General features: G+C 52.8%; 1 protein-coding gene across 4 annotated transcripts in view; it reads right to left on the reverse strand.

The window, feature by feature from the left end:
- HLCS (holocarboxylase synthetase) overlaps window positions 1-27,925 on the reverse strand; it is a 173,121-nt gene that overhangs the window by 128,226 nt on the left and 16,970 nt on the right. For all 4 annotated transcript variants that reach the window (XM_079766667.1, XM_079766666.1, XM_079766664.1 and 1 more), the window contains 3 exons: window positions 25,537-25,699; window positions 22,085-23,049; window positions 18,833-19,015 (listed from right to left, as the gene is read on the reverse strand). In XM_079766667.1, coding sequence (XP_079622793.1) covers window positions 18,833-19,015; window positions 22,085-23,049; window positions 25,537-25,588 — 1,200 coding nt within the window. In that variant the 5' untranslated portion in view covers window positions 25,589-25,699. The remainder of the gene's footprint in view (window positions 1-18,832; window positions 19,016-22,084; window positions 23,050-25,536; window positions 25,700-27,925) is intronic.

Raw genomic sequence — 27,925 nt, forward strand, 5'->3', positions numbered from 1 at the left:
TAGTGTGAAATTGGAGTACACACAGACATAGATTACTAAAACAGAACAGGGTCCAGAAACAGAGCCACAAATATATGTTTGACTGATTTTCAACAAAAGTGCCAAGGCAATTCACTTGAAAAAAGGATCATCTTTTTAATGCATGGTACTGAAACAATTGTACATCCATATGCAAAAAAAAAAAAACATACAAATAAAATCTTATCCTGCATGTATACAAAAATTAACCTGAGCCCTGGCAGGTGCGCCTCAGTTGGTTGGGCGTCGTCCTGTGTACCAAAAGGTTGCTGGTTCTGACAGATGTCTCACTCTCACATTGATATTTCTCTCTCTCTCTCTCTCTCTCTCTCTCTCTCTCTCTCTCTCTCCATTCTGCTCTTTAAAAAAAAAATCAGTTAAAAAATCTTTTTTTGTTAAATTGAATCAATGAATCATAGACCTAAATGTAAAACTCTGAAACTTCTAAAATAAAATTATAGGAGCAAAACTTTCTGACCTTGGGATAGGTAAAGCTTTTCTCAGATAGAACAAAAGAAGCATGAACCATAAAAGAAAAAAAATGATAAACTGGACTGCATAAAAATTAAGAGCATTAAGAACTGCTGCTCTTCCAGAGAGAAAGTTAAGAAAAATGAAAAGACAAACAACAGACTGAGAGAAACTACTCTCAATACATCTATCGACAAAGGACCTATATCCAGAATATTCTTAGGTCCTTAAAACAGAATTATAAATACACAAACAATTCAACTTAGAACATCAGTGAAAAGGTTTGAACAGAAATACCCAAAAGAAAACATCAGGTGGCCAAAGAGTACATGAAAAAATACCCAGCATCCTTTGTCACCAGGGAAATACAAACTGAAGCCACAATGAGGTACCACTGCACACCCACTGGAACGGAGTGCAGGATGCTACGTACAGTCCCAATAGAGCCATTTCACCCATCCCTCGTCTCATCGGCTACATTCATCCATCCAAGAAGATTCAGTAAATGAAGCTTAGCCATCCCTCTGATTCAGCGTTAGACTCGAAATACGGTACGTATTACCATCTGTTTGTGGTTTGGTCCTCCTCTTCCCCAGATACACCTTACCTTCACCTCTAAAGGTTTTCTACCTCAGAGACACAGTGGCCTCTGCAAATAGTCCCATTAGTTGTGCCTCAGTAGTAACACTGTACGTGGCTAGGCAACCAGCAGTGTGTAAATCAGAAAAGGAATCCACACACAGACATGGAACACAAGCTCGTTTTTACGGCTGTCTCGTTCTCAAACACGCTCGAGGAAACAGGAACAGACAACAACCACAAACCCGTTCCTACCGCTGTAGTTTACAAGCTGGTGCGTCACAGCCACGGCCACACTGACGCGGCGTCTTCACAACCGTGAGGACACGCACAGCACGCCTTCATCACCAAACGAGGACGCTCCTGTAAGAGCAGGGCTGACCTCACCGAAGGGGGGCAGAGTAGCCGGGACAGTGGCCAACGCCCCGGCTGGGAGAGAGCCCACGGGGGCTGGGGGCTGGGGGCTGGCCGAGGGGACTCGCTCGGGAGGGACCCCCCCTCCCAAGCCAGCCCTGAGGCCCGTCGTGGGCCCAGCAGCGCGATGAGCCCCCTCACACCCAGGTCCTTCACTGGTGAGCAGCGGGGACCCGAGAGGACAGCCCTGGGACGCCAAAGGGAGGACGACAGGTGGGCCGGCACCTCCGTCCGCACCCGGCACAGTCACTCCCGGGCCCCGGGGCCCGGGACACAGGAGGCACCCAGTAAATGCCGGTCACACCGTATTCCTTTTATTGTGTAAACGTATCGCTCGGCTGAGGCTCCGAAAGGCCACGGCTCACTGCGTGTTTTGTTACCTGCCAACTCGCGAAAGAGCACAAAAGGCTGGGTGGACCCGTAAAACAGAGGTAATGAATAAGTCGTTTCTAACGAGGCTGGTTTTACGGGCATCACACCTCCGCTGGGCCAACTGGGCTCATTTGAGAGGTGAAACCCGTCCTGCGAGTGTGGGGACAGAGAGAGAGAGAGAAAGGGGGGGGGGGGCGGGGAGGGAGGGAGAGAGGCGGCCACCGCCCCTACGAGAGGCGCTAACTTGCACTGGCGGCCGGGGCTTGGGCTCCACATCCGCAGAAGTCTCCAGGGCCTTCATTAAGCCCGCCTGCCTGCACCGCCGCCCTTTGTCCCCGTCCAACACAAACAGGCTCCCGGGGCTGGGGACGGGCGTGGGACGCCGAGAAGGCTGTGCGCTGTGAGCCCGCTGCGGGTGGGACACCTGTGGGGCGCCCTGCCCAGCTCGCCCTGGGGTGGCACGTGCTGGCTGGCACACACGGCACAGGTGTGACCTCCCACTCCACAATGCCGAGTGGGCGGCAGGCCTGGAGCGCCAGGCAGGGCCGATACTCAGGTCCCAGAGGCCACCATCCTATACAGTTTGCCCTAACCTGTGGGCCCGGCCTTGACCCTCTGGAGAGCTATGAGGCCTCTTTCCTTCTCCTTTTCTTAAATCCTCAAGGACGTGTGGGTGGTTTCTGTTTGTTTGTTTTAGAGAGAGAGGAAGTGGGGAGAGAGGAAAACATGGATCGGTTGCCTCCTGTACGAGCCCCGACCAAGGATCAAACTTGTAACCTACGTAGGTGCTCTGACCAGGGGTGGAACCCGCAGCCTTTTGGTGCTCCGACCCACTGAGCCACCCGGCCAGGGCTCAGTGTCTTCGTGTTTCAATCAGCTTCAAGATTCAGTGTTTAGTCCCCAGTGTTAGCTCCTCAGTAGAAATCAGAGCAGCTCTCGGGTTGCAATAGTAAAATATCCACGGGGCCCGAAAAGGGAGGTGGCGGTCTGCAGAGGATTTAGGGAAGGTCCAGAGCTTTCTATCCAGTCCCCTTACTTTAACAAAGGTCCATGTGTTGTCACCACGACACTGGAAAATTCCGAGAGTCCCAGGGAATGCCACGTGGGGTGGGGCCCGGGACGCCACCTACGTGTGCCAAAGGGCAGATGCGCACGCAGCACCCCGAGGAGCCGGGCTAAGGAGCCTCGTTGCAGAAGGGGCCGCGCGTGCACGGGAAGGAGCCGCGGACCGGCCGGCGGCCCGGGCATCGCCTCCAACCTGGGAAGCACGCTGATAAAAGAGAAAACTCTCCCCACTTCCCCCTGAAGGCCGTCTTGTCAGTTTTCCTCAGGCACAGCCACAGCTGATTCTTTCCGACGGCTGAACGTGGTTGTTTACGAAACTCCCGTTCCACCTGAGTAACGGGTGACTGAGCGAGACCGGACGGGGCGGCGCGTGGGAGCTGCTGGCGGCTTGGTGCGGGCCTGCGCCCCAGCCCGCGGGTCTCCCCGACACAGGAGCGGGGGAAGCGCTTCACAGCGCCTTAGTGGGAAAGGCCAAACGCGTTTCAACGTTCTAACGAAACGCGCTGACTAAATGCCTACTGTGGGCAACACACGGGGAAAGTGATACCAAGATTGACAACACATGGTCCTTGCCTTCAAATGATCTTGGGTTACAGTCGAATGGGGCAGTCAGATACTCACATAAATAATACAGGAGATTTCTACACTACTTACCCTTCACCAAGAAGAAAAAAAAAGCTCATAGAAGCAAGCAATCAGAGAGCCCTGGCCAGTGTGCGTCAGCTGGTTGGGCATTCTCCCACGCACCCAAGGACTGCCGGTTAGATCCCCGGTCAGGGCACAGGCCCAGCTTGCAGGCTCGATCCCTGGTAGGGGTGTGCAAGAGGCAGCCAATCGACATTTTGCTCTCACATCAATGTTTCTCTCTCTCTCTCTCTCTCTCTCTCTCTCTCTCTCTCTCTCAAAAAAAAAAAAAATCATTTTTAGAAAATCTTAAAAAAAAAAAGGTGAAAGAAAAGTTGTAAATCCTGTAACTCATGACGTGATTGACGGCGGAATTTTCCTTGCTCAGGGGCGAGCATCCTTGGGTTGGGTATAAAAGATCCACCAGTTGGCCTCACAGCATAGGGCTCGAAGACGTTTCATGTTCTGAAAGACAGCACTTTTAAAATATGTTCTATGGGAAGAAGTTTAGACAGGTTGGCCCAGGGGAAGACGGGATGTGCCCGTAGCCCGGGAGGGCGACGCCGGCCACCCAGAGGCATCGCCCACCAGCAGGCCGCTGGCTACTTCGGTGACAGGAAACCAGGCAGGGCCCAGCGGGAACGGGTGCCCCTGCCCGCCGACTCCGAGAGGCCAGGCCGTGACGGCACACGCTCCCGTGCGCAGCTGCGCCAGGTCCTGAGCTGAGAGAGGCAGGAACACGGGCATCTTTCACAAACCCCTGAGCCCTCCTTATCTCATGTCCACCGGGGCTGAGTCAGGGGCGGCCCGCGCGGGGTTTGTGACCTACCCCTTCAGCCCTGCTTACGTTTCAGTTTTCCTTACATAAGAAGTTGGGAGGCCGAAACCGGTTTGGCTCAGTGGATAGAGCGACGGCCTGCGGACTGAAGGGTCCCAGGTTCGATTCCGGTCAAGGGCATGTACCTTGATTTCGGGCACATCCCCAGTAGGGGGTGTGCAAGAGGCAGCTGATCCATGTTTCTCTCTCATCGATGTTTCTAACTCTCTATCCCTCTCCCTTCCTCTCTGTAAAAAAATCAATAAAATATATTTAAAAAAAAAAAAAAAAGTTGGGAGGAAATGAAGGAATTTGCTCCAGAAACTCCAAGGCACCTGTCAGCTCTGATATTCGCTGTACATTTCTGCTCTGCTGTTAATCCTGGAATCATCAAAGATACAATTTTTGTTTAAAAAAAAAATCAAGAAACCACCACCAAGAATACCTTTTAGCATTTCACGCCTCGGTGGGTCAGCAGGACCCTCCGTGCTGTCTACGCTCGGAAGGAGTTGCTGGGGCCACTCGGGGCAAGAACACCTTCCAGAAAAAGCAGATTTTGATCACCAAGGGCCACTCCCCCGGAGGCCCGGACCCTGGAGTCCAAACGCAGGAAGCGGGTTCCCCGAGCACAGACCCCAGCGCGTTTCACGAAGCTCTGCGGCGTGTGTGGAATCAGTGTGTTAATAACAGCTTACTGGCACTGAATGAAAAACACACAAGTCTTCATCGCGGGTCTTGAACTGCGTCCAGGGCCTACGTAATACCTGGCTGGAGGGACACGCCGTGAGCAGCCTGGGGACGGGAGGCTGGTGGTGAGACTGAGCTGGGAAACCAGGATTGGTAGCTTAACAAAATTTACTGGTTGTAGAAACAGTAAACTCGCCCCTGGGGAGGTGAGCTCAGCCTCACCGTCCTGACAGCAGCCCCTGGTGGCCAGTTTGGGGCAACGGGCTGGCTCCGCGGCTGGAAGTCTGACCCTAATGAAGCTGCTGCGGCAGGCAGGCCAGTCCAGGCGGCAGCCCGGGCGGCTGGGGGAGCAGCGGAAAGCCAAGCTAAGGGGCACCTCTGAGCCGCATAAATTACCCAGCCATCAGGGTACCTGTCCTTTGCATTAAAAAAAACACCCTAGCCGGTTTGGCTCAGTGGATAGAGCGTCAGCCTACAGACTGAAGGGTCCCAGGTTCAATTCCTGGTCAGGGCACATGCCTGGGTTGTGGGCTCAATGCCTAGTGGGGGGCATGCAGGAGGCAGCCAATCCATGATTCTCTCTCATCATTGATGTTTCTCTCTCTCCCTCTCTCCATTTCTCTCTGAAATCAATATAAATATATATTTTTAAAAACAACAAAAACATATATATATATATATATACATACACATATATATATATGTGTGTGTGTGTGTATATATATATATATATATATATATATATATTTAAAGTACTGCCTTATTTCTAAAGGGCAATACAGTTAACAGTTCGCAAGTTACCGTGTTCCTTTAAATAGTCCAGGAACCCGGTTTCTACACAAAATAAAGTATGTCCCGTCCACTTCCCCACACGGCACCACCGGCACACGCATTCCCACATACTGACTGCTAGGAATTCCTACTGCAATGTAAGGAACATGGCAGAAACTTCTAGAAAACGCCATCATTCATTCGGAGAATAAAATAAAACAGTCAAGACGGTGAGACCCGATTTCTGATCCGGATTCACGCCGTTTCCCTGCTATAAACAGCTCAGCGCTCCGAGGCTGACAGCCGGCTTCAAAGGCAGACAGGCAGACAGGCAGACAGGCAGACAGGCAGACAGGCAGACAGGCAGGCAGGCAGACAGGCAGACAGGCAGGCAGGCAGGCAGGCAGGCAGCGCGGGGAGGAGCCGCAGCCCCAGCCGGCTTCTCCGTAAGGTGCACGCTGTCCTCCGCCGGAGAACAATCTGGAAACTATCTGCGGGGCAGCTGCTCTCATCAACAAGCTGTTTATTGTAAGAAAGTGGCTGGGTCAAAGGCTAAACGTCAACCTGAAGCGAAAGCATACGGAGCAAGAATCCATGCCGCCCCCCGCCCCCCGGGAAACCAGGGCTGCGCAGGCAGAAAAGCGGGTGAGGGACTCCCGTTAGTGCTGCACGGGGAGGGCGGAACAAAACTCCCATCTCAAGGTGCGGGGTGGCTTTGCACGTTATTACAAACGGCTATTGGTTGTCGTTTTCAGAACGGCCTAAAAACGGGGGTAAAACATGGCATTCAAAAGAGGCACGGAGATCAGCTTTCTGAATCACTCCCCCCAAAGCTGCCAGGGTTGAGCTCTAGCTGCTTCCTTCTCGGGTTCATTTCACGAAGGACCCCGTGCACGGGTGAGCCAGCCCCTCTTCCAAGAGTCTGTCCCCTGGAAACTGGGACGCTGGCTGCCGGCGGGATTGTGTGAAGGAATCGTGGTTTTGGTGTGATAGCGGTATTGGGTTGTATTTTTAAATAGCGCTCTGATCTTTTAGACGCACATACTAAAATATTTACAGCCCTAACCGGTTTGGCTCAGTGGATAGAGTGATGGCCTGCGGACTGAAGGGTCCCAGGTTCGATTCCGGTCAAGGGCATGTACCTTGGTTGCGGGCACATCCCCAGTGCGGGGGGTGCAGGAGGCAGCTGATCGATGTTTCTCTCGCATTGATGTTTCTAGCTCGCTATCCCCCTCCCTTCCTCTCTGTAAAAAATCAATAAAATATAAAAAAATAAAAATAAAATATTTACAGATGAGCAATCTGATCTGAGATTTGCTTCAAAATAAACAGGAGGAGTGGGTAGGAATGGATGAGATAACACTGGCCAGAATAGAAAAGTGTGAAGTGGCTTGCTGACCACACAGGGGTCAGGACATTCGTCTGTTTATTTTTTGTATGTGGGAAATTTTCTATGAAATACAGGGTGGGGCAAAAGTAGGTTTACAGCCCGGCCAGCGTGGCTCAGTGTCTGAGAATCAACCTATGAACCAGGAGGTCATGGTTCGATTCCCGGTCAGGGCACATGCTCAGGTTGCAGGCTCCATCCCCAGCGTGGGGCGTGCAGGAGGCAGCCGATCCATGATTCTCTCTCATCATTGATATTTCTCTCTCTCTCCCTCCCCCTTCTTCTCTGAAATCAATAAAAACATATTTGTTAAAGTAGGTTTATAGTTGTTTGTATGGAAAAGAATACAATAATTAATAAATAATAATACCAGAATAAACTGTGTTTCATCTACTCACCAGGATTGGTAGCTTAACAAAATTTACTGGTTGTGGAAAAGGCACCACCCTGAATTTTTTCATTTGTACAAACAATTGCGCGAAAGAATAAAAAATGTTTTCTTAAGTATAAGAAAAATATTAACCTCCCCATGCGAGTTCATTACTTCTCCATACGGACACCTACCACGGTATTACTAGGGGTCCAACGAGACTGTCTGTGGCTGAGCAGGGCCTGGAAGATAGTAAAGCCCTTAAATTCTGAGTCGACCGCCGGAGACACAGGGAGAAGTATTCAGGGTCCCCCTGCGCTCCTGATCGCCGGCCAGAGTCTGTCAGACGCAGGGCCACGAGGTGGGACCCGTGGTGGGACCGCATTGCGGAGCGCGAAGGTTTCCGTGAGCTGGAAAGGAAACCTCTGGCACACATGACTTGAAAACAGCCATGTAGCACACAAACTTGGAAAACACACCGGGTTTGTACATGTGAGGCTGCTACGCTGTGTGGCACTGATGATCCTTAAGTTAACGGGAAGACTGGCTGGAGAAAGAGCCTGAGATAAGATACAGCAGAAGCATAACTTCCTTTCGTTGTGCTGAAATGAACTGTGGGTGGAGGTTATCAAATTGTTCCAGTTTAAAGTGAAAATGGTTATAATCACGAATTCTTAGAAAAGAATGCATCAAAGGAACCACTTAAAAATAATTTTTTAATTTTTTTTTGTTTGTTTTTTTGTGGTTGTTTTTGTTTGTTTGCTTTGCATCTAATTGCTCGCCTGGAACCAGCATGACACGGCAGAGTCCGGGAAAAGATGTGACAGGTCATTTCATCGGCCCTCCCCCAACCGAAGAGAGAGAGAAGGTCAGGGACTGAGAGCTAAGAGGCAGTGGGCTGTCCTCTAAAAGGCCATCGTCTGTGACAAACCCACTCAGCGAACCTGAGACGCCTAATCCCATCATCACGGGAGGAAAATACTCTCAAAGAGGAGGATCTTCAAAACGAAGACCTTTGACCTTTAAAGCGTTTTATGGACTAAACAGCCAAAAATAAAATAAAAACACCTGTAAATCATCACGTATATCGAGGTTGCCATGGAAAGCAGCAGTCTAGAATAATCTAGGCAATTCTAGGCTGGAAGAGTCTGGCCATGCCCCTCTCCCACCCCATCCCCCCGAAAAATGAACCATCATTTTTTCATTTATGAAACCACGATGGACTGTTTTCCTTTAAAAGACATTTTTCCTTAGCTACCGAGCCCGAAAGCAGGAGGGGGGAGTGGAGCCCTCCCTCAGTCACCGTGCTAAGCCCTGTGGGTGGGGTTCATTTTTGCTCAAAGACAAGAAGACAGCTCGTCAGGCACTTTCCCGCGGCACAGAGGCAAAGCTTTCCCCGTTTTCTAGGAAGGATACTCCATTTCAATATCTCAGACGTTCCCTCTGCCTGCGACGGCAACCGGGATCAAACCGGGGTTTGTCCAGCTCAGGGCTCAGGACAGACACTGACTGACCAAGCCCCGTGCGGCGGCCCCGCGGCCTGCCGGCTGCCCGGGCCGGGCCACCCGCCCACGAGGTTCTCCTGAGAATCTGCATGTAAATCTTGGGGTGTGAGTGCTCCCACAACCCACCTCTTCACCCATCGCCTCTCTCTCCCCACCCTTGGACACCCGCACGGGAGACACACAGAACTCACACCCACCCAACAAAACCCCGGGGCAGGCGGTGTCGACGGAGAGTCCGTTTCCCTGGTTCTGGTTCTGCAACCTTCCAGCCCTTCCCTGAAGCTTTAGCTAAAACAAACATGTGAACAGACGTCTTTATATTCATGTTAAGATTAGAAAGACTCAGGACCACCGAGGACGAGAAATTAACCCACTGGACGCCATAAGCGTCCGGAGACGCAAGCGGCAGGCCTTCCCCACACGCCACGCACATCTATTAAAAAAAAAAAAAAAAAAAAGAGGCCGAAACCGGTTTGGCTCAGTGGATAGAGCGTCAGCCTATGGACTGAAGGGTCCCAGGTTCGATTCCGGTCAAGGGCACGTACCTTGGTTGCGGGTACATCCCCAGTCGGGGGCGTGCAGGAGGCAGCTGATCGATGTTTCTAACTCTCTATCTCTCTCTCTTCCTCTCTGTAAAAAATCAATAAAATATTTTTTTTAAATGTTCTCCCTAAGTGGCAGCCCTGACCAACTTTAAAATCATTTTTTGTGAGAATTTTCAGCTGAAAATATTCAAGAACACCCGAATTGTGAGTAATCTATTTATTTTTATAATATTCATTGCAAATTGATTTTTTTTTAAGTTAAACTCAAAATATCGTGGCATGTGGGGATGGTTTCCATTTTGGACAGGTGGTAGTTAACTGGTTAAAACAATGTCCTAGAGACCAAGGAGCTGGCATGCAGGGTGCCGCTCAACTGACCAGGGGGTGTGAGCTCCAGCGTCCTTGGGAGGGAGAGCATCTCCCTGAGCAATGAGCCAGCCGCAGTGCCTGACACCAACGCTTCTCCCGCCGACGGCGCCCCACGCCGGGGCCTGGGAGCCTGGGAGCCTGGGAGCGGCTTCAGAAAGGGGGACCTGCAAGCAGGGACGGTGCAGAAGACAACCAGGAGTGCGGGGTCCCTGGGCCGTGGCCTCACCGGCCCCGCGGGGCCCGGGCAGATGCATCTACTGAGAAGCAGCGACGGGGCCCGGACAAGAACTAAACTAAGGAAGTGACTCGCACTCTCCTGTCTCCGAGAGAAAGGGACTGATGGACAGACAGACAGACCGACCGACCTGGGCTGAGCCTCCCGCTGCTATGCTGCTGGCCCACTCTCAGAGGAAGCCAAAGAGGCCTCCCCCTGCCTGGCGGCCCCCCGGGATCCAGCACAGGGAGCCGCCGCTGGTCCCCGCCAGCGGGGCGCGCAGAGGATTCGACGCCACGCGGCTCCACAAATTGCCCATCAGTCTTGAAATCCAGAAACACCACGAACATGTTTTCTAGACGGCGCAATTCCTGGAGCAGCATTCTCAAGTGGTTAGCATGGACGCAGTCCCAAGATGCCCCCACCTGTCGGTCAGATCCCGGAAAGTGAAGGACCCGTCACTCAGGGGAGGGCAGGTCCCAGCCCCCAGCGTCGCTGAGCAAGAGCCACGCTCCGAGGGCCTAGCGCGGCCACAAGGAAGGTGCGGGCCTTGGATCGCGCCCTCCCACCCGGCCCCAGTGCGGGCTCCTGCCCCGGGCTGTCTTTTTCCGACTTGGGAGACAGAAATCGGCTCCGAAGACCAGGACGCCACACGACTCCCCGAGGCAGCTCCAATCTGCTTCCCCGGAGCTCCGGCCACGTCCCGGCCGGCGCACACGTGGCAGCTATTAGGGCCTGACGTTCGGGCCTGAAACATTTGGTCCTGGGCGATGTTTTATTCCAGAGGAGCCTGCTTCCCATCCACCATCTGCGACTGCACCGCGGTGGACAGAAATAGTCCGAGGAAGTCACACCGCCGCCCGAGATAGGCCGCTGGGGAAGAGGTCGCTGCCGCTCAGAGACCCGGCTGCCCTTCCCCAGGCCAGCCAGCAAGAGGGCGACACCGAGAACCCCCAAACCCCACCCCACCGGCAGCAGCGGAGAACTACCCAAGGTGGGCCTGCTTCCCCACCGCTCAGCCTCCGCCCGGACGTCAGCCCGGGATTTACTCCAAAGGCGCTGCCCGACACCTTCCTGTGGGAGCGGGATTCAGATGAGAATACAGTGTGTACAGTAGCTGAGAAGCCTCCCCCCCCCCCCAAAATAAATAAAAGAATAAAACAAAGGCAGCTAAGGAAACCACCCCACGCGTCATTCCTTCCTTTTGCTTCAGTGTCAAACCCATCATGTCACCTTGGCCACAGGAATTGTGTTGGACACCAGGAAGTCAGTTAAAATGAACAAAAGGCGCTGCTGAGGGCCGGGGCGAGGGGAGAGGGGAGGAGAGACGGGGCATGAAAGAGCCTCGCGAACAGTCATCGCCGAACGGCTCTGAAAGGCTGCCTTTCATCTGCCAGCTGCGCCTCCCGGGCCGGGCCGGGAAGAGCTGCCACCAGCGCGCCCGCCGCCGTCAGAAGCTATTCAGGGCGCACCTGGAACTGGAGCGTCTCTCCCGGGGATCCCCGAACACGGGTCTCTCAAGAGGAACACCAGAAGTTCCCCTCGCTGCACGTTCAAGACGCAGGACGGGGATTAGAGGTGAAGGGAGGAAGCGTTCCGTACCAGACACGGCGCTAAAAAAACACGCGGAGAATTCTGATGAACTCGGCCTCAGGCCTGCGGCTCTCCACTGGGCGCCCCGCCCCGGGGCCCCCGGGAGACCGAGGAGACCGCGGCACGCGGGAAGGCACTCGGTGAGCTGTAACGAGTGCTGTGACAGGAGAGATCATCTCGTGTTCCAGAAACGGCCACAGCGAGGTCACACACGGAGTAGGCACGCGGCGTTGGCGACAGGAAGTGGCTGGTAGGAGAAGGAAGAATTGGAACCGTATGGTGCGATTTAGGCTAAGATTCTTCCTAAAGCAACCAGCATCAAGAAGGGAATTCCCGGTGGAAGGGACTGGACAGGGATTTTCTGACCTGTTTACAACTATCAAACTATCGTGATCAACAATGTTGCTGTTATTTGCGGGGGGGGGGGGAAAGGGGGGGTTACGGCAAATGATTTGGGGTGGAATCAAATCAAAATGTGAGACTAGTTTCTGTCTTTTTTTTTAAAATATATTTCATTGATTTTTTTTACAGAGAGGGAAAGGGATAGAGTTAAAAACATCGATGAGAGAGAAACATCGATCAGCTGCCTCCTGCACACCTCCTACTGGGGATGTGCCCGCAACCAAGGTACATGCCCTTGACCGGAATGGAACCTGGGACCCTTGAGTCCGCAGGCCGACGCTCTATCCACGGAGCCACACCGGTCAGGGCTGGTTTCTGTCTTTAAGCCTATCTGATCCATCCCGCAACTCCCACACTACCAGTTACGCACACAGACAGGGCGATTTTCCGCCAGTTGCTTTAATAACAAACCCAGTTGTCACTTCTTGTTACAGTTATACCTTGACCCCAAGGCAAAGGAACCACATGCGCCCGCGCCAGGCTGCCAACATCCTGACTGCTTCTCCCAGGTCCCCCACGTTAGCGACCAGCCAGAGGAACGCTCCAAAGAATCCCGCTCTGTGGTTTCTGAAAGAGCGGGGTGTCCCAGGGGAAGGGGCGAGCCGGGTGGTTGGGCACTGTCCCTCCTCTTCCTCTTCCTCCTCCATCTCCTCCTCCTCCTCCTCTTCCTCCCCCCCCCCTCCTCCTCCTCCTCCTCCTCTTCCTCCTCCTCCTCCCCCTCTCCTCCTCCTCCATCTCCTCCTCATCTCCTCCTCCTCCTCCTCCCCCTCTCCTCCTCCTCCTCCTCCTCCTCCTCCCCCTCCTCCTCCCCCTCTCCTCCTCCTCCATCTCCTCCTCCTCCTCCTCCTCCTCCCTCCCTAGGCTGGGGGATGGAAAGGGACCCAGGCAGCTGCTCTGCAGGGGCGGAGGAGGCTGAGGCTCTGTCTGTGCCGTTGGGGTTCCCGCATCCGTGTGGGGCAGCCCCCACAGGCCGCCACTGCACGCCCTCTTCTTTCCGCCCCGTCCCTGGCAGAAATCAAAATGGAAGCAAGAGGGGGCGTTTCTCAGTTGGACTGTAGGTTCGGTAAGGGAAAGAATTGTTTTTTCCATAAAATCGGTGATGCTCATAAACACACTCACGCCCCCCACAATGAAGGCATCTTCCTGCTGACTTCTCGTCACCACCAATGGCAGGGCGGGGTGGTGGCCGCCCCGAAATCTTGCTCCTCAGAACCCTTGGGGCCAGCGTGTGGCTCATGCGTCTGGTGCTCCGCCCACACCCCAGAAAGGGGGCCACCTGCCGGGAAGGACTCCCCGTTAGGTGTCAGCACGGGTGTGGGCCTCTCCGAGAAACAGTTCACGGGGCTCCATCAAGAAACGGCTGCATCCAAGCAGCGGGGAGGAGAGGCGCTCCAATCATGACCTGGAAGGACCTCCCACCCCCAGAAGCCGGGATGGCTGGGGCCTGAGAGCCACAATCAAGCCTAATGGCCACTCATCAGTGCGAGTCATTTACTAACAAAGCTAACACTTTTCATATAATTAACATAGATGTCAAACATTAAACCAATATCAACACCTATATGGGACTTTTCTTTTACATATCTTTTTATTGATTTCAGAGAGGGAGGGAGAGAGAGAAACATCCACGATGAGAGAGAATCATTGATCGGCTGCCTCCTGCACGGCCCCTACTGGGGATCGAGCCCTCAGCCCAGGGGATGTGCCCTTGACCGGAATCAAACCCGGGACCCTTCAGTCCGCGCAGGCTACCGCTCTATCCATGAAGCCAAACCAGCCAGGGCGATATGGGACTTCTTGCCTCTTATTCAAGTTTTGACACTTTATGGAATGCCTTCAAAGTCTACTGACATAGAGTAATTTGGTTTTTAATTTTTAATAACTGGGTTTGCTCTTTATAAAAATAATACAGGTGCATTGTAGAAAATTTGAAAAAATACAACAAAAGTTTTAAAAGCTTATTAAAATCGCTCTTAGCCCACCACCCAAAAATATACCATATATGTACTGTCTTTCCTTCCAGTCTTTTTTCTGTGGGTATATGTGTGTGGTGTGCATGTGCTCATGTGTTTTACTGGTTTACTTTGACAGATCATAAATCTGCTGAGGCCCGAATTTCGATCCCGCCCCTGGGAGGTTCGAGGAACCAGCGAGACCCCGGTCGGAGAGGAGGTACGCTCGGCCACCAGGAGTCTGCCCCTCAGGAGCTGGCTGCCCAGTCTGATCACGCACGGTGACGCCGCAGAATCATACTGGCTGGATTTCACAGCGGAAATCGCACGATACCGTGGCGTTTGGGTGTCGCTGAAGGTCTCAGGACACACCCCTTGCAAACACCGAGGGCCAACTGCACTTTGGGCCTATGTTTCTACTCGGATCCCCGTGCCAGTCTCTTTCATTCACATCGCGGTCATGTGGCAGCACGAGGTGCCTCATAAATCTTCCGCGCCGTTTGCTATAAAGGGCGAGTGTGTGGGCACCAAACTGTATAAACACAGCTGGCACGCAGTAACTCTATTTAGATAACCAGTGTGTGTATTCGGTTCTTTCACATTCCATCCTGTAACGGCACCCTGTGCACAGTCCATGGTTAATGGAAGATGAATATTATGAACTGTGACCCTGAAATAATCTCACAGGCCCAGAAGAACGTGTCACCAGTATCGTGGAAAACTACTAAATTATTCTGTGAAACCAGACTCTGATGTCGAGAGAGAAAAGGACTTTATGGTGCCGGGGAGCCTGTTCACCAGGCAGCCTAGCTCAGCAGCGACACCGTGTGGTCACCGCGTGTTTTACAGGAAGAGAACAGGCCTGGGTTGGGAAGGCGGGGGATGAACCCCAGGGTGGGCTGCGTGTACCACCCCGGGGTGCCAGGACGCCTGGAACCTCTCCGCTGCCAACTTCGTTCCCTGGGGAGCAATGAGGCCTGCTGAGAAGGCTGCAGGAAAGCAAAGCCGATGGGAAGTGTTCTAGCCCCAACCTGCCATCCGTCTCTACAAACACTGGGCCCCCAGCACAACGCCCAGAAGCTGCTCTGAAAGGTCTGGGCCGCGGCCTCAGGAGAGGGGCAGGGATCCCCCGGCCGCCCCAGAAAGCCCGTCACGGCGGGCGAGCAGCCACCTTCGCATTCACGTACAGAGCGTGCATGCCAGGAATAACGCCCTGACGTCTTCCCTTCCCGTCCACAGCAGAGACCACGTCTTCTGGGAGAAACTAATACACACCAAGAAACGAGGACACGCACTCCCTCGCTCAGTCCCTCGGGCTCCCAAAGTGAATCACCTCGGAGGGAAGCAGTGGGGAGGGAAAGTAGCCCGCAGGAGAGAGAGACATCTAAGCTCAACCAGAGCAAACGGAGACTCGGAATGAGACGTGGGCACTGCTGGGTGTTACTCTCCTCCGAAGTCAGCTGTGTCCAGGGGGCTGGCGGGCCTGCAGTCTGTGTGCAATATCTGTGTGTGTGTCTGCAGAACAAATATGGGCTTTAATCTTGTTCAAGCATCGCCTGCCCATGGTTTGTGAACAGGGGTTACCAATCCACAGGGGACATGGGTCCCCCACCTCAGGCAGTGGCAAGAAGCGAAGGACCAGAGGAGGAAGCACCCGCTGTGTATTGTCATGTGAGCACGTGCCCGACCCAAAACCTTCGGGATCTCAGGTCACAGCCACCCTAAGGAGACCCGGGAAAAGCCTGGAGTCCCAACTTCTGCTCACAGGAAGATGGCCAGGGTCCCCTTCTTCTCCATTGCTCTAAGAGTCTAGAGCAGGCGTCCTCAAACTACGGCCCGTGGGCCACATGCGGGTGTTTTTGCCATTTTGTTTTTTTATTTCAAAATAAGATATGTGCAGTGTGCATAGGAATTTGTTCATAGTTTTTTTTAAACTATAGTCCGGCCCTCCAGTGGTCTGAGGGACAGTGTACTGGCCCCTGTTTAAAAAGTTTGAGGACCCCTGGTCTAGAGGCACACGTCCCAAGACCAGCATGGTCAGACTCCCGGGCAAGGTCAGGAAGCGCAGTCAAGGGCAAGCCCTGGTCTGTTGCTCCCTGGCCGTGAGCCTCCGGGGAAGGCAGGCTCCTCCTCAGCCCTCCAGCCTCAGCCCTCCATGCCCAGGCAAGGAGAGGGGGAAGTCTCTGAGAGTGACAGTCCCATCGCCCCGTGCCCACATGGCTCTGTCCCTCCTGCCAGGTGGCAGGTCTGTAGGGGGGTCGTCTACAAGGCGGAAGCTCTGAGTTCCAGCTTGATTTTGATACTTTTTTATGCCACCAGATGGATGGAGGTAGTGCTTTTCCTTCTATTAACAGAACGCACTAAACAGATAAATGACAGCGAGCTCTGATTTCCTGAGATGCAGGTGCAAACAAAAGTCACACCATTAATTCCCAGGAGCACCCATTAAAAAGTGTGCAAACTGACTAGACACTGTGCAATGAAAATGCAATCTATAATAATAAAAGCATAATATGCTCATTAGACTGAACATCCAGACAGCCTTCCGGACGAAACCGTGGTTGTGGGGGCGAAGCAAGCCACCGTGGCTACGAGGGCCAAGGCAAGCCGTGGCGGCTGTGAGGGCCAAGCCCCTTGCAAAAATTTCGTGCATCAGAACTCTAGTCCTATATAATAAAAGCCTAATATGCTAAGTGTCCGTCCAGTCATCCATTCAACCAATCAAAGTATAATATGCTAATAATATGCTAAGGCCACTCAACCACTCACTATGATGTGCACTGACCGCCAGGGGGCAGACGCTTCGACCGGTAGGTTAGCTTGCTGCTGGGGTCCGGCCGATCGGGACTAAGCAAGACGGGCCGGACAGGCCCTGGAGCCCTCCCCTGGTCCCTCCCTGGCTGGCCAAGCTCTCGTGTCCCTCCGCGGCACCAATTGTACACCGGTAGGGTCGCTCAGCCTGGCCTGCGCCCTCTTGCAATCCAGGACCCCTTAGGGGATGTCGGAGAGCTGGTTTCAGCCCGATCCCACAGGCCAGGCTGAGGGACCCCACTGGTGCACGAATTTGTGCACCGGGCCTCTAGTACAAGAATGTTCTTAGATGGAAAAAAGCACCTGTTGCTTTATTAATTTTTAAATTAAAATCATTACCTATATCACCAGTCACTTGTTAGAAGCACTAGACACTGGTGACTTAACCTCTCAACAAGCTAATCTTAATCTTAATAACTGTACTCTGGCCCTGGCCGGTTTGGCTCAGTGGATAGAGCTTTGGCCTGTGGACCGAAGGGTCCCGGTTTGATTCCGGCCAAGGGCACATGCCTGAGTTGTGGGCTCGATCCCCAGTAGGGGGCATACAGAAGGCAGATGATCAATGATTCTCTCTCATCATTGATGTTTCTATCTCTCTCTCCCTCTCCCTTCCTCTCTGAAATCAATAAAAATATATTTAAATAATAATAATAATAATTGTGCTCTTTACACAGAACTTCCACATATGCTATTTCACCTAGTCCTCAAGCACTCCTTCCAAACATCCTACACTTAAATGCCCCAGATGGTGTGTCTGCCTTCTCCACGGGAGGCTCACAGCTCTGCTCTGCTCTGCACAGCAAGTTTGCCACGGGACAGAGTGTAACCCACGGAGAGCGCCTCCTCCTCTGAGGGCTGGGGGAGGAGACAGAGTGCCTTCTTCCCGAGGGAAAGCAGGTGAGTGTGGTGTTTAGACTCACCTGGGCTAGCAGCCATTTGCTGAATCTGCACGGTCACGTCACTAAACTCCCCCCTCCCCCCGTTTGGGGAAGGCGACAGAAACAGACCCACCAAACAATGTGCCACAAAGAATAAGAAATTGGCAGCTTGGCCAGAAGCCTCGCCTGGGCTTAGCCACCTGCTCACACCGGGTACCAGCCACAGGCATCAAAGGCAGACGCCAGGCCAGGAAAACCCCCGCCGGCATGCCTGGCTCAGGTCCTTTCCTGTGAGACCAGCTAGGATTGGCCACCAGGTGGCAGGCGTCAGCCCAAAAACAAAGCAAAGCGGGGATTTTCCCTTCCAGAGATTCGCCGAGAACCGTCCAAATCAAACGGCGGTTTTAATCCCAAGTGCCTACGCTGTGGTTTCCCAGTTCCTCCGGACACATAAAACAGTGGCCCTTTTCCCCTTAACGTGGGAAGGGCCAGGGTTTTAAGACTTAACACCTTCTAAATTCTAACGGTCTGCCCGCCCTCCCTGTGATGCAAATGCCAAATACATTGGTTATCCTTGGACATCTTGAAGATTGCTCAGAGGTCCGAATAGAAAAATCAAAAATAGAAACCAAAGCGGAAGCCCACTGCCAGGGACGCGTCAGGACAAGGTTGACCGTTTTTGTTGCTGTTGTTCATCCTCACCCGAGGATCTTTTTCCATGGATTTTTAAAGAGAGTGGAAGAGAGAGGGAAAGACAGAGAGAGACATCGATGTGAGAGAAACACAGCGATTGGTTGCCTCCTGCACGTGTCCAACGAGGGCCCGGGCTGGAGAGGAGCCGGCAACCAAGGTACGTGCCTTTGACCGGAATCGAACCCGGGACCCTTCGGTCCGCAGGCCGATGCTCTATCCACTGGGCCACACCGGCCAGGGCCAGGGTGACCGCTTTGAGAAGGGCGGCTCGGTGCGCCTCCCGCTGAGCACTCACCTCGGCCGCCAGCAGCAGGTGGAGAGGCGTTAAGGCAGGGACGTGCTGCGCGTCACAGCGGAGGCCCAGGGCGGTCAGGATCTCCTTCAGGACTTCGTACCTCCTCGTGTTGCTGGACTTGAGCCGGTTAAAGTCTCCCTCGGTCTGCACGGCGGAGGAGCTGGGAGGCAGTTCCAGGTGCGCCTGAGGGGGAAACACCACTTCGTCAGAACATTCACGGAAGCAGTGTCTTTGCCAGTGTTTGTGAAAACGTGGCTGTGAACCCTGCTGATTATCGACACCACGTAACCTTGGAGCCTGGGCATGCAGAGAGCAATGCCAAGCAATAAGAAGACTCGGAAGAGCCTAGGAACACCGCGGCTGTCGGGCCGGGAGGCCATGGGGGACATGACCCAGGACGGTAATCCAGCTCTTTCCGGTCCCAACTCTCACCACTGACCAGTCTGGGGACCTTGGGCAAGTCACTTAACGTGGGGACTAGTAGACGAGGGACCGACACTTACAAGGATGGGTGTGCTGCGGACCCACGTGGAGTCACCACGGACCCCGGGAGGCGCACGGGGTCAGGCGGGAAGCCCCGCTCTACCTGGTGGCCATCACCACTGGGAAGCCACCGGGGAGACAGTCCTCGTCGTCCCCGTGTGAGTGTGTTTGCAGGAACTCAGGCAGATGCGTGGCTTGGGGGGACCCGGGAAAGGCCTGCCCCACACCCCCCCCTTCACCTGCCTGAGGTTAAGATCAGGGACTTCAGGCGCCCAGTCCAGGCTGTTACGCAGTGAAAACTGAAACAGCGCCGCCCGTCAATGAACCGTCTGTCTTCCTACAGGGGAACGTACCAGAACTCACAACTCCTCTAGATCGGATTCTGACGGGGCGTTCAGGGGGGACGCCACCCACATCTACCGGGTGATGCAGCTAACACCCGACAGGGCACAGGACGGCCCCCCCACAAAGGGCGCGAGCGATGGCCACGGCCGCGGGTAAGACGCTGCCGTGAAGTGGAACCACTTCTGCCACGTGGCGAGTTAACGAAGAAAAGACTCTCTTTCTGTGCGGTGTCAGGTGGGTGCGAGGCTAAGCGGGGTGATGGCTTCCTAAGTTATATCAATGTCTCATCACTATGCTGTATATCTAAAACTAATATATGTCAACCATAACTGAAAATTTGAAAATTTTTAAATAAAATTAATATTCAATAAAATATAGCCCTAACCGGTTTGGCTCAGTGGATAGAGTGTCAGCTGCAGACTGAAGGGTCCCAGGTTCGATCCCGGTCAAGGGCATGTACCTTGGTTGTGGGCACATCCCCAGTGGGGGGTGTGCAGGAGGCAGCTGATCGATGTTTCTCTCCCATCCATGTTTCTAACTCTCTATCCCTCTCCCTTCCTCTCTGTAAAAAATCAATAAAATATATTTTTTAAAAATATATATATATATATATACACACATATATAAAATATACAGGGTGAGGCAAAAGTAGGTTGTTTGCATGGAATATAATACAATAATGAATAAGTAATAATACAAGAATAAACTCTGTGTTTTGTGTACTCACAACTGAAAACCTACTTTTGCCCACCCTGTCTGTATATATGTAGATATACAGAGAGATGTTTTTTTAATCCATTGTAGAGATTTTATCTGGATTTCATGCCAAACTCCTGGCCCCTCTGATACTCTAATCTCAGCATAACCCACAGCCTTACATTTCCCTGCAAACCTGCCGGCACAGCCGGGGCTGCAGACCCCCCCGCCCCGCGGTGACGGACGGCAACAGCGTGGCGGGCTCCCCTGGCCGCCAGGCCACCGCCCACTGTGCAGCTGCGGCTGCGCTTGAAGTCCTGGGCCCCCCTGACTGGGTTACATCATTACCCGATTTACGGCCAAGATGAAGGCTATGGAACCCAGCGGGAAAGAGGAAACGAACCAGCCTGCGGTGATGTTTGCTGGCTGATCTCGGCGGCGAGGCCTCGCAGCGACACAGGCCGGAGGGGCGAGCGGTGACCCTGTCACAGAGGCTGGGAGCCGTCTGAGATCACAAATGACACTAATCCTCTGGGTCTGATTTTTGAAGCTGCATCGTATTGCCTTTTTTCCGAGGCCAACGCATGCGGTATCGAATTTTATGACAGCAACGGGGTCAACTTAGACGGAGCAGCAGGCAGACCGGCCGTGCAGCTCGGAGAAACGGTCGCCACAGTGCCGAATCGATTTTCTAGTACGTCTGTGCACCGGGCGGTCAAGTTCGCTCTTCAGAACTGAAATACGGCCCGAGGAAGTCGGGTTTTAGAGTGGATTTTCTGAGAATGCAGTTACTATAGTTACCGTATTTACAGAGAAAGATAAGACGAACATGGATTAGGCCTCCAAAAACAAACCCATGTGGTTTGCAACCTAGAGGAAACGTGATTGGTTGCCCATGTTCATCTGTCCCAATGTCCAGATTCCTTGTTTATACGCATCTTAGAGACAAACGAGCGGGGAAAATGGTAAAGAAACAAACTTACACCCTTGAAAAATGTTTGGTCAGAAAACCAAAAAGACTCAGGAGGGCTGGAATGAGAGTCAGCATACAAAATTAAAACAACAGCCCGGCTGAGGTAGCTCAGTGGTGGAGCGTCAACCTATGAACCAGGAGATCACAGCTCAATTCCCCATCAGGGCACATGCCCAGGTTGTGGTCTCGATCCCCAGTAGGGGGCGTGCAGGAGGCAGTCGATCCACGATTCTCTCTCATCACTGATGTTTCTATCTCTCCCTCTTCTTTCCTCTCTGATAGCAATAAAAATATATTTTAAAAAATTAAACCAACAAAAAAGGAAACAGTTCCCAAACTCAATAAAAAGATTCTGCCCTCGCTGGTTTGGCTCAGTGGATAGAGCGTCAGCCTGGGAACTGAAGGGTCCCGGGTTCAATTCTGGTAGTGGACACAATCCCCAGTGTGGGGGGTGCAGGAGGCAGCCAGTCAATGATTCTCTCTTATCACTGATGTTTCTCTCTCTCTCTCTCTCTCTCTCTCTCTCTCTCTCTCTCTCTCTCTCTCTGAAATAAATAATGTTCCTCCATTGCGAGTATTCCGATTAGACGAGATACTCACACGACAGGAAAGCCCTGATCTAACCCATCAGCAGAAACTCCCAGCCGCAGGTCCAAAGTGCCCCCGGGTCTCTCAGACCTGGCAGAGCACAGCTGTGCCCGCACGTTCCCCGTCAGATGTACCCAAAGACCACCACAGGGCCGCCCGCCGCCTACCTGGCAGAGCACGGCCTCTCCTCCACGCGCTCCAAAAGGCACTTGCACAATCAGCCTGTCCTGGTCCTCGTTGTCCAGGTGGCCCTGGAGCGGGCCGGGGCTGAGTGGCTCCCCGGGGCCCTGCTCGTAAACGCAGCCGCTGCTCAGGACGCTGAGCTCCACCTGGCTCCGGTCGGCCTTGGAGAAGACCAGGCTCTGGACCGTCGCCTGCAGCGCGTCCTTGCTGGTCACCTGGCAGCCAGCCAACGCGAAGGACGAAGACAGGCCCAGCACCTTCCCGCCCTGGGACAGGTAGGCCAGGAACGTCTGGTGCACGTCTTCGGGAACAGGCTCCCTGCTGGCGATGACCAGCAGCAGGCAGTTGTCCGGCCACGGGTCCCGGCGCGCACTCTCCTCCGGCAGGTGGTACAGCGTGTAGCTGTCAGGGTCCACGCAGTCGGCCAGAACGGACCGGACCTCCTGCAACCGGCCCAGGGCCTCCTGGGAGTCGGAGCCCACGTAGAGGAGGATGTTGGGTGCCTTCCCCGTGAGGTTGGTCCTCCTCCCTTCTCGCTCGGGGCCGTCGGCATCAGCCACGCCCTCCCCGCCGCCGCCGCCGCCGCCGCCGCCGCTGGCGTCGTAGGGAAGATCTGGAATGTCTTCTGCAGATGCAAACCGGATGGACTCGATGGTGCTGTTCTCCAGCTCCAAACACTCATGGCAGCTGGACAGGTGGAGGCCGCAGAGCTCGGTGCAGCCCTCTCCTCGGTCGCTCTCCCCAGCGTCCTCGTTCCCGGAGGCGCCGCCTCGCCCTGGCGTGGCTTCTGCACCGAGAACCTTCCGGTCATCTTTGCCAACGTGCTCCATGACGCCCGGCTCAGGCTCACCCTGGACGGCAGGTTCGGGGCCCGGCTGCAGGCTGTGGGCTGGCGTGGCAGCGGCCTGGTCCTTGAGCTCCTGCAGAGTGGAGTCCTGCAGGTGCACCGCTGGCGCATGAGCAGAAAAGACACGCAGTCAACTCTCTGGTTTGTCCTGCTTCCCCGTGCAAAACCCCGGAGCGCTCCCTGCGTTCCCTGACTCAGGTTCCTGGGCGCCCACGGCCGCCCCACCTAACTCCGCGGCATCCTTTGGAACCAGGAAAGTGCTCCCACCTGCCAGGAGGGGCCCCGGATGGTCTCAGGTGGAATCCCACAACACCTCTGAATTGGAAAATCTCGGACTCCCCCACTGACGAGGGAAGAAAGGGAGATCCCGAGAGGTCATTTGGCCACTGACTTCCAGACTCAGTTTCCTGGGTGTCCCTCTCCGATACGATAATGAAACTACACAACAGAAAGGCACTCCTCGGGGTCTGTCCACGCACACCCCGGGAAAGGCCACGCCCAGGGGCTCCCTAGGCGCGGCCGGAAGAAGGGTCTTCCAGGATCTGCTCTCAGGGCTGGAATATCATGTACAATCACTGATTCGAAATCCAGTCCCGAGCACCTGCTATACACCTGACGTGGGATTCGGCACACGCACGTGGCAAATGGGAAAAGGAGGCGATTTACACAAATCCCCGAGCTGGTAAGGAACAGTCATTTGCTCAAGATGCCAGTGAAGACATCCTGGACCCTGGAAGCCAGCTGAGAGGCCCAATTAAGGAAGACCATCTTGCATGTTTCTTAAAAAAAAAAAAATGTGTCCCAAAATATTATGGTATGTACAGTATATATTTCAGATAAAAAACTAAGATTTAGAACTTCATAATAACACTGACTATGCTTTCCATTCAATCAAACTACAATCTAGAAACTAGTGATTCTGTACGAGGTTGGGAAGAATAACTATCCCATGGGTTCTGAATTCCATGCTCGCCCTCAGACAGTGCGATTATGGGATATCCTTGTTTAAGAATTTTAAAAGCGCTCATGATATTCTCAGGGGTGAGCTCCTCAAAAAAACTTGGCACATGTCTGAACTTTATACTATTATGGAAATCTAACCTGTTGACTGAATTAAACCGAGAATAAGCATTCACTTAAGTCATGCCAAGTAGGAGTACTCAACAGTACGTGAGCTCATCACCTACGACACCTGCTATAATGAAAACATCTAAAGCTACTTACAAACAGCCCAGCGGGAATGGCTCCGTAGCTGAGCATTGACCTATGAACCAGGAGATCACGGTTCGATTCCCGGGCAGGTCATATGCCCGGTTACAGGCTTGATCAGGAGGCAGTCGGTCAATGATTCTCTCATCGTGGATATTTCTATCTTGCTCTCCCTCTCCCTTCCTCTCTGAAATCAATCTACACTAATAAAAGGGTAATATGCTGATTAGACCGGACGTCCTTCTGGACAAAGCCGCAGCAGCTGCGAGGGCCGGAGAGGGCCGGCAGCCAGAGTGCGCCGGAAGTCCCGCCTCCGCACGTGAGCTGCACAGGAAACACCTTTTCTGGCCGCTCATTGGCTAAGCTCCCTGTACGCCACTCACGGCGTTCTTGGTAACTTGGCTATAAGAATCCAAAAAGTGATCTAGGGTTTGTCCACCTCACTCCTGGAGGAAAAAACAAAGGTCCGCTGCTGGAGGGCTAAGAAATGTCCTATCCCGCCCTAGCCGGTTTGGCTCAGTGGACAGAGCCCCGGCCTGCAGACCGCAGGGTCCTGGTTCGATTCCGGTCAAGGGCACATACCTAGGTTGCAGGCTCCTCCCTGACCCGGGCCCAGGTCAGGGCTCATGCAAGAGGCAACCAATCGATATGTCCCTCTCACATTGATGTTTCTCTCTGTCTTTCCCTCTCTCTTCCACGCTCTCTAAAAATCAATGGAAAACTATCCTCAGGTGAGGAAAAGAAAGAGAGAGAGAGAGAGAGAGAGAGAGAGAAAGGTCATACCCTATGAAAGAGATATCTTGAAAATGCCTAAAGAAAGTTGTCATTTTTTTCGTGGTGAAGGGACTGGAGTCCCTGTTGATGAAAACACCGCAGTGGCTGCGAGGGCCCATAGCCGTGGTGGCCGCAGTGGCAGCAGCAGCAGTGGGGTGATGGGGGCGGCGCGTTCCTCTGATCAGCTCGGTCACCACCCCCAGAGGGAGGCCAGACTGTAGCTTAGGCCCGCAGGGAGCTGGCCTAAGCCATCAGTAGGACATCCCTTGAGGGCTCCCGGACTGTGAGAGGGGGCAGGCTGGGCTGAGGGACCCATCCCAGTGCATGAATTTTCATGCACAGGGCCTCTAGTATATATGTATATATTAGCCTTAGCTGGTTTGGCTCAGTGGATAGAATGTCGGCTGTGGACTGAAGGATCCTGGGTTCAATTCCTGTCAAGGGCACATGCCTGGGTTGCAGGCTCGATCCTTAGTGTGGGGCGTGCAGGAGGCAGCCGATCAGTAATTATCTCTCATCATTGATCTTTCTCTCTCTCCCTCTCTGAAATCAATAAAAATATATTAAATATATATATATATATTAAAAATGTTTAAAGTTACTTACAAACAATCTTTTGGGGTATCAACCCGTTAGCCATCTGGAGTCTGTCTTCCATGAACGCCACCCCCAGCCTGCTGAAGTCATCCACGCTTGCTCTGGCGATGAACTGATAAGGGTCCCCAGGTCTGCAAGCTAACGGCGCACAACAGTCTGACCACTTCACAATCTGAGGGGGAAATGGGAGGGAGAAAAAGAGAGGTTGTGGTGTGTCTTCTTCAACTAAGGAGGTGCTTCATTTTCCCCTTCGGCGCCCCCTCCCCGCCCCTCCCCCCCCCCCCCCCCCCCCGCTGCATTCTTACACCAAAGCTGTGCTGCTGGACCCTCTCATTTCTGCCCAACAGCAGCACTTACACAGCTCTCTGACCCCTTCCTTTCACGCTAACTCACGTCTCCACTGCTTTTCAAGGCAGATATGGTAACTTGAAAAGAGGTTACCATATCTAATTCCAAAACGTGGAGCCCTCAGAGCAAGTATGCTCAGCAGGGACCATATCACCCCCAGGTGGGCAAAAACTGGTTGGGGGGATGGGGTGTGAAAAAAATCCTCGCTATCACAATGGTTTGAGCCTCCCAAGGCTCCATCCTACCCCACAAAATCTTAGTTTTTAGAATTTCATTTCTCTCTCGGAGCGAATTCAATCAAGTCACTTTTCAAGTTACCATATCTTGCCTATTAGTACTCCTATTTGGCAAGTTAGCATATCCTAAAGAAATGATAGGATCAATACCCACGATCTTATAGGTTTGTTGGGTTAACACATTAAAAATATATAATGCCCTCCCGAGCATAAAACTTGCGACAAAAAAAAAGTGCTCAATTAATGAAATTAATTACTAGCTATTAGAAATTAAAGGGGGAAAGAGCCATCCCCCAGGCCCTGGGAAAACATCAACTTGCCCTTTAGTAACAGAAATCGGAGTAAACAACAAGTCCACAATATGCAGGGATTCATCACGTCACCCGCAGACCAGCCTTTCTCGAAGTGGGGATCACGCCCACTACAAGGACGCTCCCCGGAGTGCAAAAAGCGTCAGGGTCCTGACCGTGACTCCAGCTGCTGCCTCAGACCCGGAGCTGCAGCCCAGGAATCAGATTCACACTTGCTTCCCCGGTGGTTCCTGAGCAGTGAGAACAGCGCCAGGCCTCTCCAGAGCTCGGCCCGGCCCAGTTCCCATTTCCACCACCAGGAGGCCGGGGAGAAGGACAGCAGACTAACACTCCGTCCTTGAAGCCTTCCAGTTTTCATACAAGAATTTGAAACTGGGACAAGGAGACGGGGAGCCCTGGGGTCCAGAGCCAGGCTCCGGAGTCCGAGGACCTGGGTGTGGGTCAAACTCAGCTAATCATCGCTGGGTGTCCTCAGGCAAGTCTCAGAACCTCGCAGGTCTGTCTCCTCACTCGTACAACAGGGAGAAATGATAGGACCAATACCCATGATCTTATAGGTTTGTTGTGTTAACACATTAAAAATATATAATGCCCCCCGAGCAGAAAACTGAGGACAAAAAAAATGCTCAATTAATGAAATTAATTACTAGCTATTAGAAATTCTGACTTTAAAAGCAGCAGTAAACAGTGATCATTTTTAAGATGCCATGAATAACTTGCCTACTTCCCAAAATTAATCTTCTCAGAAACAGACTGTCCCAAATCTCAAAGTCAGAGATATGTAGTTTTGAATTCCGTTTTTTATTGGTAGGCTCGATTTTTAGAACTCTTGATGAAAACAATGAGAAATGCTGCATAAAATAATTAAAACATCATCTTAAAAGCACTGAAGAATGACGACATGATGAACTGCCAGGCCAAATGCTGGGGTAAATCTGGAACCTACAGAGCTAAGGGAAATTCCCAGAGGCCAAAGCACTTGTGCCCTGAGGGTCCTTGCTCCTCCAGAAAACGTGGGCACCAAAGTCAAAGTCCAGATGGCAGAAGGTGAGACAGAGAGCGATGGGATAGAACGGAGAGGATAGAAATAAACATACACGTGGGTAAACAAGCATCTGGACAAGGCTGCCAAGACAAGCCAATGGACAGAGTAACACGCATGCTGGTGCGAGCGGATCTCCACACGCAGAAGAATGAAAACGGACCCCTCGCTCATTCTATGTACATAGGGATACAAACTAACTCCAGCTGGATCAAATCGTCAATATGAGAGCTAAACTACAAAACTCATCGAAGAAAACATAGGCACAGTGTCATGACCTTGGATCAGGCGATGGTTTCTCAGCTAGGACTCCAAACGTACAAGCAACAAAAGAAAAAAGAAAAAACAGACAAATTGTCTGTGCTTCAAGAAAAACTTTCAAGAAAATGAAAAGGCAATCAACAAAGTGGGAGAAAGTATTTGTAAATCATATATCTGATAAGAGACTTGTGTCCACAATA

This window comes from Cnephaeus nilssonii, assembly GCF_951640355.1.
Source record: "Cnephaeus nilssonii genome assembly, chromosome: 3".
Taxonomy (NCBI): Eukaryota; Metazoa; Chordata; class Mammalia; order Chiroptera; family Vespertilionidae; genus Cnephaeus; species Cnephaeus nilssonii.